Source organism: Somniosus microcephalus, chromosome 15, assembly GCF_052327205.1.
Source record: "Somniosus microcephalus isolate GS21.2 chromosome 15, FLI_Smic_1.0, whole genome shotgun sequence".
Classification (NCBI taxonomy): domain Eukaryota; kingdom Metazoa; phylum Chordata; class Chondrichthyes; order Squaliformes; family Somniosidae; genus Somniosus; species Somniosus microcephalus.
The window spans coordinates 110,348,602-110,361,128 of NC_141001.1; the positions used below are offsets into that span (position 1 = coordinate 110,348,602).

The 12,527-nt window shown below is 46.6% G+C and overlaps 1 protein-coding gene across 3 annotated transcripts in view; it reads right to left on the reverse strand.

The window, feature by feature from the left end:
* Positions 1-12,527, reverse strand: part of rcn1 (reticulocalbin 1, EF-hand calcium binding domain) — a 58,990-nt gene that overhangs the window by 24,138 nt on the left and 22,325 nt on the right. For all 3 annotated transcript variants that reach the window (XM_086008269.1, XM_086008267.1, XM_086008268.1), the window contains one exon: positions 11,239-11,417. In XM_086008269.1, the coding sequence (XP_085864395.1) occupies positions 11,239-11,417 (179 nt within the window). The remainder of the gene's footprint in view (positions 1-11,238; positions 11,418-12,527) is intronic.

Here is a 12,527-nt window from a genome sequence, read left to right on the forward strand (position 1 = left end):
CACTTGAGGGAAATAAACTTGCAGGGCTACGGGGATAGAGCGGGGGAATGGGACTGACTGGATTGCTCTACAGAGAGCCGGCACGGACTCGATGGGCTGAATGGCCTCCTTCTGTGCCGTTATGACTCTGACTCTATGAAAAGCTTTCTGTTTGCTGATTGGCACACGGTGCACCCCTGGGATCCGTGGGCCATTACACTGCCCGCTACTCTGCAGCGTCCGACAGCAATGGCACCGCTTTGTATCGCAATTCCCCAAATGGCAAACAAAAGAACATTTTCTTTATTATGATCAATGAGCCTTAAGTGTAAAGGATAGGGGAAGGTTTCGGCAGTCCCAGTGTCACGGGGGGAGGGCGATTTATGTAAAGGGAGCATGACTTGGACTTTTAGTTTGGTGCAGGTCGGGATGAATAATCTCATTGGCCCGGATTTTGTGGTCGGCGGCGCAATCCTCCGACACACAAGAATGTCCTTAGCGAGAAAATCTTAACGCTCCTATCAGCCAGCATGGATTAATCGGCCCCCTTGTTTTAAATATTAAGCAAAGTGTAATAGATGCCTAAAGATCCACTAACCGCTATAGTAAAAAAACCTTTCTGCTGAACAACTGGGGTAGTTTGGGAGAGATAAAAGCAGAGAAAGAATGGTTTATAGATGGTTATTATCAAATGAATACTGAACCGAGAAAAAGAGACTCGCATTTCTATAGCGCCTTTCACGGCCATCAGACTTCCCAAAACGCTTTACAGCCAATGAAGTACTTTTTGAAGCGCAGTTACTGTTGTGATGTAGGAAACGCATCAGCCAATTTGCGCACAGCAAGCTCCCACAAACAGCAATGTGTTAATGACCAGATAATCTGTTTTTGTTATGTTGATTGAGGGATAAATATTGGCCCAGGGCACTGGGGATAACTCCACTGCTCTTCTTCGAATTAGCGCCATAGGAGCTTTTACATCCACCTGAAAGCGCAGACGGGACCTCGGTTTAACCTATAGAGTCACAGATAGGGTCATTGGGCAGGATTTTCATTGGGCCGTGGAGGCGGGATTGGAGGCGTGTGGGGGGTTAAAATCCCGAAATCGGGGGGCACGAACCCATCCCGCCCCCAACCCGCCTCCATTTCAGTTTCAAAGGAGGCGGGTACCCGACCCGTACTGGGACCCGCCTCCCCGAGGCGGGAAGGGGATTAGTGCCAATTAACTGCCTGTTAACAGGCAATTTTTAGCCTAATCCCTATTTTCATTGGTGAAATGTGGGATTCCCGACGGCTCCAAACCACGCCAAGTTAGCGAGGTGGGCTGTCGGGATGAAGGGCTTGGAGGGGTCGAGATGTCCGGTGTTCAGGTGAGTGATGGGTGCATGAGTGCAGAGGTAAGTGTGTTTGGTGTGTGTAAAGTGTTTAAAGAAGTTTTACTTACATGTACTTACCTTTACAACCTTCCTTCCTTCAGGTCTCAAGAGTCCCTCATCTCACCGGCACAGAAAGCAGAATGGCCGCGAGCTGTCAAATGTTCTAACATTCAGCTTTCTGTTCCGGGGAGATCTCTAAATCATCCTGAGGAAGGAATTAACCCGGAGTACAGATTGTCAGTGTTTGACAGCTTCAAACAGCTGTCGAACGCTGATATTTCATCTGTCAAAAGGTCTTGACAGATGAAATATCAATCTGTGATGTCACCTGTTGCCAGGTGGCCCTTAATTGGCCTGCTGAGCCCGGTGGGCGGGCTCAACAAGGTCAATCAAGTCAAAATCGCGTGGGTTGGCTAGAACTCGATGGAGGCGACACTACAACCCCGAAAGTTGTAGTCCCGCCTCCTCAATGAAAATCCAGCCCATAGAATTATACAACACAGAAAGAGGCCCTTCGGCCCATCGTGTCCACACCGGCCATCAAGCCCTGTCTATTCTAGTCCCATTTTCCAGCACTTGGTCCGTAGCCTTGTATGGTATGGCGTTTCGTGCTCATCTAAATGCTTCTTGAATGTTGTGAGGGTTCCTGCCTCTACCACCCTTTCAGGCAGTGAGTTCCAGATTCCAACCACCCTCTGGGTGAAAAAGTTTTTCCTCAAATCCCCTCTAAACCTCCTGCCCCTTACCTTGAAACTATGCCCCCTGGTTATTGACCCCTCTACTAAGGGGAAATGTTCCTTTCTATCTACCCTATCTATGCCCCTCATAATTTTGTACACCGCATTCAGGTCCCCCTTCAGCCTTCTCTGCTCTAAGGAAAACAACCCCAGCCTGTCCAGTCTCTCTTCATAGCTGAAGCACTCCAGCCCAGGTAACATCCTGGTGGATCTCCTCTGCACCCTCTCCAATGCAATCACATCCTTCCTATAGTGTGGCGACCAGAACTGCACACAGTATTCCAGCTGTGGCCTAACTAGCGTTTTGTACAGCTCCATCAGAACCTCCCTGCTCTTATATTCTATGCCTCGGCTAATGAAGGCAAGTATCCCATATGCCTTTTTAACCACCTTATCTACCTGTCCTGCTGCCTTCAGGGATCTATGTACATGCACACCAAGGTCCCTCTGATCCTCTGTCCTTCCTAGGGTCCTACCATTCATTGTGTATTCCCTTGCCTTGTTAGTCCTCTCAAAATGCATCACCTCACACTTTTTAGGGTTAAATTCCATCTGACCAACCCGTCTATATCGTCCTGTAGCCTGAGGCTTCCCCTCCTCGCTATTTACCACTCCACCAATTTTCGTGTCATCTGCGAACTTACTGATCATACCTCCTACATTCATATCTAAATCATTAATGTACACTACAAACAGCAAAGGACCCAGCACCGATCCCTGCGGTACACCACTGGACACAGGCTTCCAGTCACAAAAACAACCTTCGACCATCACCCTCTGCCTCCTGCCACTAAGCCAATTTTGGAATCAATGTGCCAAATTGCCCTGGATCCCTTCTTACCAGTCTCCCATGCGGGACTTTGTCAAAAGCCTTACTAAATTCCACGTAGACTACATCAACTGCACTACCCTCAACCACACACACCTAGTCACCCCCTCAAAAAATTCAATCAAATTGGTTATACATGATCTCCCCCTGACAAAGCGATGCTGACTATCCTTGATTAATCCTTGCCTCTCCAAGTGGAGACTAATTCTGTCCCTCAGAATTTTCCCCAATAATTTCCCTACCGCTGATGTTAGGCTCACTAGCCTGTAATTCCCTGGGTTATCCCTACTACCCTTCTTGAACAATGGTACTACATTAGCTGTTCTCCAGTCCTCTGGCACCTCCCCTGTGGCGAGAGAGGTTCTGAAAATGTGTGTCAGAGCCCCTGCAATCTGCTCCCTTGCCTCACACAGCAGCCTGGGATACTTCTCGTCTGGGCCTGGGGATTTATCCACTTTTAAGCCTGCTAAAACCGCTAGTACCTCCTCCCTCTCAATACTAATTTGTTCAAGTATATCACAATCCCCCTGCCTGATTTCTATGCCTACATCGTCCTTCTCCATAGTGAACACAGATGCAAAATATTCATTTAAAACCTCACCCACATCTTCTGGCTCTACACAGATTGCCACTTTGGTCCCGAATGGGCCCTACTCTTTCCCTGGTTATCCTCTTGCCCTTAATATACTTATAAAACACCTTGGGATTTTTCTTTAGTTTGCCCACCAGTGTTTTTTCATGTCCCCTCTTTGCTCTCCTAATTTCTTTTTTAAGTACCCCCCTGCACTTTCTATACTCCTCTAGGGCTTCCACTGTTTAGTCCCTTGTAGCCTCCCTTTTTTCCTAATCCATTCTTGTATATCCCTTGACATCCAGGGTTCCCTGGGCTTGTTGGTCCCACCCTTGACCTTTACAGGAACATGTTGGCATTGTACTCTCTCTATTTCCTGTCTGAAAGACTCCCACTGCTCTGATGTGGATTTTTCTACAAGTAGCTGATCCCAGTCCACTTTGGCCAGATCCTGCCTTATCATATTAAAATCGGCCTTCCCCCAATTTAGAACCTTTATTTCCAGTCTATCTTTGTCCTTTTCCATGACTACCTTAAATCTCACCGAATTATGGTCATGGTCACCAAAATGCTCTCCTACTGACACTTCTACCACTTGCCCGGCTACATTCCCTAGAATTAGGTCCAGTACCACCCCCTCTCTTGTAGGACTTTCTACATGCTGGCTCAAAAAGCTCTCCTGGATGCACTTTAATAATTCCGCACCTTTTAAGCCTTCGATTATCCCAGTTAATATTGGGGAAGTTGAAATCCCCTACTATTATTTCTACACTTCTGAGATTTGCCTACATATCTGTTCCTCTATCTCCCCCTGACTGTTTGGGGGCCTATAGTACACTCCCAGCAAAGTGCTTGCCCCTTTTTGGTTTTTAAGTTCTACCCATATGGCCTCATTAAAGGAACCAATAATTGACTCCTTGATTAATATTGCGACACCCCCTCCTCTTTTACACCCCCCTCTGTCTCGCCTGAAGATTCTATACCCCAGAATATTGAGCTGCCAGTCCTGCCCCTCAACCATGTCTCTGTGATAGCAACAATATCGTACTCCCATGTGTTCATCAACACCTTCAATTTATCTGCCTTACTTGCAAGACTCCTTGCATTAAAATTAATGCCATCCAGCCCTGCCATACTCCCTTGTGCCGTTACAGATTTGCTCTGCCTTCCAGGCTGACTTGTTTTTTCCCTTACTATAGCTCCACTCCGTATCCCACCCCCCTGCTAAGTTAGTTTAAACCCCCCCCACAACAGTAATAGCAAACCTCCCCACAAGGATGTTGGTCCCGTTCCGGTTCAGGTGCAACCCATCAGACTTGTACAGGTCCCACCTTCCCCAGAAGCAGACCCAGTGATCCAGGAAACTAAAGCCCTCCCTCCTGCACCAACTCTTTAGCCACACATTCATCTGCTCTATCCTCCTAATCCTAAACTCAGTAGCATGTGGCACTGGGAGTAATCCAGAGATTACCACCTCTCATCCGAAAGACAACACCTCTGCAGTGCAGCACTCTCTCAGCACTGCACTGGAGTGTCAGCCTAGATACATGTGCTCAAAATCTCTGGAGTGGGGCTTTAACCCACAACCTTCCGACTCAGGTGAGAGAGTGCTGCCCACTGAGCCACAGCCGACACTTTAATGTGAATGATAAAACACTAAAGTTTATCAAGTAACTAAGCTAAAGGTTCCATCTGCTGGTCAGCATCTGAGGAGATGTGACATTTACTCAAGGTTAGCAGCTTGTTAAGTCAAAGGAAGGCTGCGCACAAGGTTGATGTGGAAAGAATGGAACGGAAGCAAAGGCTACCGCTCGCCAATGCAAGGTGTCTGATTTACAAGCAAGCTCGATAACATCATGATTCAGTGCTTAAGGTTCCGATTGGTTTGGTCTTTGTTGCTTTATTTTAAGCATCTTTTAGTTTTATTGGACCACATATTTGTTTCTGATAGGAGTGGTGCCCTTAAAGGGGCACTTGTGGTGCTGACGTCCTGTCGGGTGACTCTGGGGTACCTCATGTAGTGTCCGTGTGTAGATAAAGACACCGAAGACAGGAGCTGGTTCATAGGTATTTACTAAGCAAGTCTGGGGGGGGGGGGGGGTTTCTAAAGGATATACACAATACACAGGCTTATATAGCCCAGGTGGCAATTACCGGCATTACGCACACCTGGGGCTCTTAAAGGCACATACACCACAATTCCTCCCCTTCTAGCTAACTAGTACATCATATTTTAAGTAATTATTAATTACATGTTATATGCAAAATAATATACATTGCTGTATTAATTAATTATAAGTTAGTCTCTCAGGAGGTGGGTTTTCTCCGGGTGCTCCGGTTTCCTCCCACAGTCCAAAGATGTGCAGGTTAGGTTGATTGGCTATGATAAATTGACCCTTAGTGTTAGGGGGATTAAACACGTGGGGTTACAAGGATAAGGTGGGATATGTGTTGGTGTAGGGGTTACGGGGATCGGGTGGAATATGTGTCGGTGCAGGCTCGATGGGCCGAAATGGCCTCTATCTGCACTGTGGGGTTTCTGTGATTTCTGTGAGGCTTCCTGACTCGGTCCGGATAACGCCTCGGGGGTGTAGTAGTTTCTGGTGGTGTAGTAGGTTCTTCTGGCAGGGCTGATTCGGCTTGAAGGCCAGTGTCGGGTTCATCGGGCTCCAGTATCACCGGATCGGAGGTAGATATGGGTATCTCTACTTCATCGTTAGATGTATAGAGTGGTGGTGTAGGTTGTCCCTTTTCGGATGACTTGATGATTTGGTCAGCATGGCGCCTTATTATGCTGTCTCCAATGTCCACGGTATACATCAGTGGTCCTAATCGTGTGCAGATAGTTCCAGGCTGCCATTTCTCGGTACGGTAGTCCCGGGCCAAAACCGGTTGGCCTATCTGGAAGACCCTAGTTGGCCTTTCATTCATGCCCTGAAACTGCCGGTTCTCCACGTCCCTTCGGATGTTGGGCTTGACCAAATCCAGCCGGCATCTTAGGTTTCTATTGTAGAACATCATGGCAGGAGTTTGGTTAGTAACCATATGCGTTGCATTCCTATATGCAAATAAGAAGTTATCCACCTTGTGCTGAAGTTTTATGTCTTCATTACCCATGGCCTTCTTGAAGGTCTGGACAAACCTTTCAGCCAATCCATTGGTGGCGGGATGGTATGGGGCGGACGTGTAGTGCTTTACCCCATTGTTCTTTAAGAACTTTCTGAATTCTTCGGACACAAATTACGGTCCATTATCAGAACATATCTGCTCCGGCAGCCCATTCCTGGGAAATATGGTCCTTAATACTGTGATGGTTTTTTCCGTGGTGGTGGAGGACATCTTTATTACCTCCGGCCACTTGGAGTGTGCATCAACTGCGATTAAGAACATCGAGTCCATAAATGGACCAGCAAAGTCGATGTGTACCCTTTGCCAGGGAGATGAGGGCCACTCCCATGGATGTAGAGGGGCCTGTGGCGGAGCATTTTGAACCTTCTGGCATCCTAGGCAGCTCTTGGTCATGTCTTCGATGTCTCCATCGATACCTGGCCACCATACAAACGCCCTAGCTAGGTTCTTCATTTTCACTCCACCCAGATGCCCCTCGTGAAGCTCCTTTAGCACTTTATCCTGGAGTTTGGGTGGAATCACCACTCTGGATCCACACGTCAAGGTTCCTCGGCACACTGACAGCTGTTCTCTTCTTTGCGAGAATGCTGGCAACAGTGGTTCGCCATGTGCTGGCCATCCCTTCACTGTTAAATCGTAGACCCGTGAGAGAGTAGGGTCATTTCTTGTCTCCCTTTCAATGGCAGAATTTGTCACCGGTAGACATTCCACTATGGTAGAGTGGAATATCTCTACTGGGTCTACTGTAGGTGCCTCTTGTATCGTTGGCAACGGTAGGCGTGATAAACCGTCAGCATTCCCATGCTGTTTTGACCCTTTGTATTCAATGTTGTATTGGTGTGCCCCTAGAAAAAGGGACCACCTCTGTAGTCTTTGTGCCGTCATAATGGGGACACCTTTTTTAGGGTTGAATATGGAGATGAGGGGTTGATGGTCAGTCAGCAAGGTAAATTTTTGTCCGTGTAGGTAATGGTTGAATTTCTTCACTCCCCATACCAGGCTGAGTGCTTCCCTGTCTATCTGGGCATAGTTACGCTCAGCTGAGTTCAATGAGCGTGACGCAAAAGCTATCGGCCGTTCCGAGCCATCAGGGAATCTATGGGACAATACCGCTCCTATGCCGTAAGGGGATGCATCGCATGCCAGTCTGATGGGTAGTGATGGGTTGTAATGAGCCAAAATTTTCTCGGATGTGATTAAGTCTTTACATTTATGGAAGGCACGTTTACAGTCTTCGTTCCATTTCCAAATCACTCGTGTCTGTAGAAGATCATTAAGAGGGTGTAGAATAGTTGAGAAGTTCGGTAAAAATTTATGATAGTAATTTATTAATCCCAGGAATGACCTTAATTGTGAAACATTTTCAGGTGGTGGGGCTTTTATAACTGCTTCAATTTTTTCAGGTGACTTATGCAACCCTTCCTTATTAATTATGTGGCCACAATATGATATCTGATTTTGGAAAAATTCGCACTTGGGGCGATTTGCTCGTAGGCCTCGTTCTTTCAGCCTAGTGAGCACCTGCTCCAAATTGGCAAGGTGCTCGTTGTCGTTTTCTCCTGTTATAAGGATGTCGTCTAGGTAGCATGGAGTCCCCGGAATCCCTTGCAGGACTTGCTCCATAGCTCTTTGCCAGATAGCTGGAGCTGATGCTACTCCAAAAACCAGTCGATTGTACTGGTACAGGCCTTTGTGTGTGTTTATTGTGAGATACTTTTTAGAGGTCTCCTCAACCTCCATCTGTAGATATGCCTGTGCCAAGTCAATTTTTGTGAAACGTTTCCCTCCGGATAGTGAGGCGAAAATATCTTCTATCCTCGGAAGAGGATACTGTACCGTGTGAAGGACCGGGTTTACAGTCACCTTAAAGTCCCCACAGATGCGAATTTTTTTCTGTTCCTCAGAGTTATTTTTCAATGTTTTTTTCATGACTGGAACGATGGGTGTTGCCCATTCGCTCCAATCTATTTTGGATAATACGCCTGCCTTTTCCAAATTCTTCAGCTCTGCCTCGACTGCCGGACGTATTGCGTTTGGCACCGGTCTTGCCTTAAAAAATTTTGGAATTGCTGTATCTTCCACTTTTATTGAGGCGGTGATGCCTTTCAAGGTTCCTAGTTTCTCTTGAAACACTTCTTTGGCGTTGGCCAAGATGTCTTTTAATCGTTCAGGTATGACGTCATCATTGTTTTTTTCCTTACTGGTCACCGTCAGTGCCTGAATGGAGTGCCAGTCTAAACGTATCTTCCTTATCCATTCACGTCCCAACAACGGTGGACCACCATCTTGTAGAATGTATAAATACAACTTTTGTATTTCTTTGCCGTTGTATACCACAGGCACCCTTATTTTTCCTTTGGGGTAGACTTTCTGGCCCGTATATGTTTTTAAGATAATGGATGTGTCTTTTAGAGGTATATGCGAAAATAGCCTCTCGTAATCTCGTCGATTTATTACGGTTAGAGCTGATCCTGTATCTAGCTCCATTTTAACTGGGGACCCTGCTATTGTGAGGGTAACCCAAATGGTTTGGTAATCCTCTTTGGCAAGTACATTATGTAATTTGAGACAGCTTAGTCTCTTGTTTCCGGAGTCGCTATCGCTATTCTGGTCTTCGGAGCTACTGTCCGCCATCATTTGTACCTTCCTGTACTTTTCTTTATTGATTTTTTGTTTTCTGTCAGTGGATTTATTTTGTCCAGATTGGCATACCCGTGCAATGTGTCCAATCTTACCACATTGCCTGCATGCTTTGCCCTTGAACCAGCAGTCCCTCTGGTTATGGGTGGATCTGCCGCAGCGATAACATCTTCCGAACTCCTGTGTCATTTTATGGGTGCCGAAGTCCTGTGTCTCTTGTTGTATCTCTGCAGCTCCTTTTGCTGCTGCTTCGTATGATACAGCCATACTGAAAGCTTTGTCCAATGTTAAATCTTTTTCAGAAAGCAGTCTTTTTTGTGTTCCTTCACTTAAGAAACCGCAAACAAATTTGTCTCGAAGATAATTCGATAGTCCTGCTCCGAATTGGCAGTACTTTGATAGCTTTCTTAATTCGGTTAGGTAATCAGCATTACTTTCATTCTTGTGTTGATTTCTCTTGAAGAACTTGAATCGTTCCGCTATCAGCAGCGGTGTTGGGTTTAAATGCTCCTGCAGGGTATCAACAATTTCTTTAAAAGTCTTGTCCTTTGGTTTGGCTGGAGTGATTAAATTTCGTACCAGCCCGTATGTCTTCGCGCCCATTAAGTTCAGAAGTACTGAAGCTTTTTTTTCATCTGTTATTCCATTTGCAGTGCAATAAACCTCTACTCTTTCCACGTATGTGGTCCAATCTTCTATTTCGCCATCAAAAGCCTCAATATTACCAGATTTAGGCATTTCAGAAAAGATATGGTGCTTCCCGCACTTTTTTTTTTTCTCTCTCTGTAGCAACGATATGGCGCTTCCCGCGCTTTCCCGCCACTGCTACCGATAACAACGCTGTTTTACTGTGGTTTCCGTTTATTCACTGTTGGAGACTCGTTCCCGACGGAGGTCTAAACGCTGACCTGCTTGCCGCGCCGGCCGTCTCTCGAGTGCACCCTCCCAGTCCGTTATTGCTTGCCTCCGATTTCGCTGCCTGTCTCAGCTGTAGAGCCCGCCGCTGGAGCTCCAGCCTGACGCCCAGGAAGGATTAGCGCAGTACCTGTCACCAGCTTGGCCAGCTGGTGAAACCACAGTTTCTCTTACTTCCTTGAGTCTTCTGGACTCTGGAGGAATCAATGTCCTTGAGGTGCTGCCGAATTGCAGGTAAGTCCGTTTCCACTTCGTCGCCACTGTAGTGTCCGTGTGTAGATAAAGACACTGAAGACAGGAGTTGGTTCATAGGCATTTACTAAGTCTGGGGGGGGGGGGGGGGGTTTCTAAAGGATATACACAATACACAGACTTATATAGCCCAAGTGGCAATTACCGGCATTACGCACACCTGGGGCTCTTAAAGGCACATACACCATAATTGCTCTTAAAGGCACATACACCACACCTCAGTGCCAATCTTATTGGTCCAATTAAAAGAGGCCCACAACCATCAGCCCCTCTGGTAGAAGCAGTGGGCATGGGGAGGAGGAGCGGCAGAAAAGATATTCTCATTAAGAGGTTATGTGCAGCCTGAATCCATTGTTGGCATCTCTCAAAAAAGGTGGGCCCAGTAACTAATTATGGTAGTTTAATCTTAGCGTCATCTTAATGCTCTTTAAAAAAAAGTGTTTGAGCTGATACACTGCAAGCTACAGTTCAAAGGTCTTAGGGAGGGAGAGAGAATAAAAGTCTTTGCAGGTGATGTATATATTTATTGAAAGAAAGAAAATGAATGCACAACCTGAAAAGGTGGCGGAAGCAGATTCCATAAATAATTTTAAAAGGAAGTAATGGTTCTTGAGGATGAGGAACTCACAGGGTTACGGACAAAAAGCGGGGGGTGTGGGACTCAGCACGACCGCTCTTTCAAAGAGCCGGCACAGGCACAACGGGCCGAATGGCCTCCTTCTGTGCTGTAAGTTTCAATGATTCTAACTATAAGAGATTGTATGATTCTACACTCGGATTCAGGAGCAGTAAAGAGGCTTCAGTACTTACGTAAACAACAATTTCCTTCATGTGGTCGAACTCCTCTGGGTGAAGAAAGGCGGTGAACTCCTCCCTGGTGGCCACCATGTCCCCATCTAGATCTGCGGCATGGAATCTCCGCTCGTCTCGAGGTAGCATCTTCTTAAAGCTGAGCTGCTCCGCTGCATCTTGAAACTCCTCCGGGTTCTCTGTGGTCCACAGAAGGCCAGGTTCTAAGTTAATGAATAGCTGCAAACCAGACCCACTGAAAGTATCCCAGATCATTTTGAGATATCCCACAATATCAATGGCCATCAAGCTTCCAGTGAGTAGAGATTGAGTAGATTAGGCCTATACTCTCTGGCGTTTAGAAGAATAAGAACATAAGAAATAGGAGCAGGAATCGGCCACTTGGCCTCTCGAGCCTGCTCCGCCATTCAATAAGATCATGGCTGATCTTGGGCTCAAAGCCACTTCCCTGCCCGCTCCCCATAACCCTTCACTCCCTTATCTTACAAAAATCTGTCTATCTCCACCTTAAATGTATTTAATGACCCAGCCTCCACAGCTCTCTGGGGCAGAGAATTCCACAGATTTACGACCCTCAGAGAAGAAATTCCTCCTCATCTCAGTTCTAAAAGGGCGACTCTTTATTCTAAAACTGTGCCCCCACGTTCTAGATTTCCCCAGGAGGGGAACATCCTCTCTCCATCTACCTTGTTGTGCCCCCTCAGTATCTTCATATGTTTCAATAAGATCACCTCTCATTCTTCTAAATTCCAACGAGTATAGGCCCAACCTGCTCAACCTTTCCTCATAAGTCAACCCCCTCATCTCTGGAATTAACCTAGTGAATCGCCTCTGAACTGCCTCCAATGCAAGTATATCCTTCCTTAAATAAGGAGACCAAAACTGTACGTAGTTCTCAAGGTGTGGTCTCACCAACGCCCTGTACAGTTGTAGCAGAACTTCCCTGAATCAGAGGTGGTTTCATTGAAAACATACAAGATTCTGAGGGGGATTGACAGGGTAGATGCGGAGAGGCTGTTTCCCCTGGCTGGAGAGTCTAGAACCAGGGGGCAGAGTCTCAGGATAAGGGGTCGGCCATTTAAGACTGAAATGAGGAAGAATTTCTTCACTCGGAGGGTTGTGAATCTCTGGAATTCGCTGCCCTAGAGGGTTGTGGATGCTCAGTCATTGAGTATATTCAAGGCTGAGATCAATAGATTTTTGGACTCTAGGGGAATCAAGTGATACGGAGATCGGGCGGGAAAGTGGAGCGGAGGTCGATGATCAGCCATGATCTCATTGAATGGTGG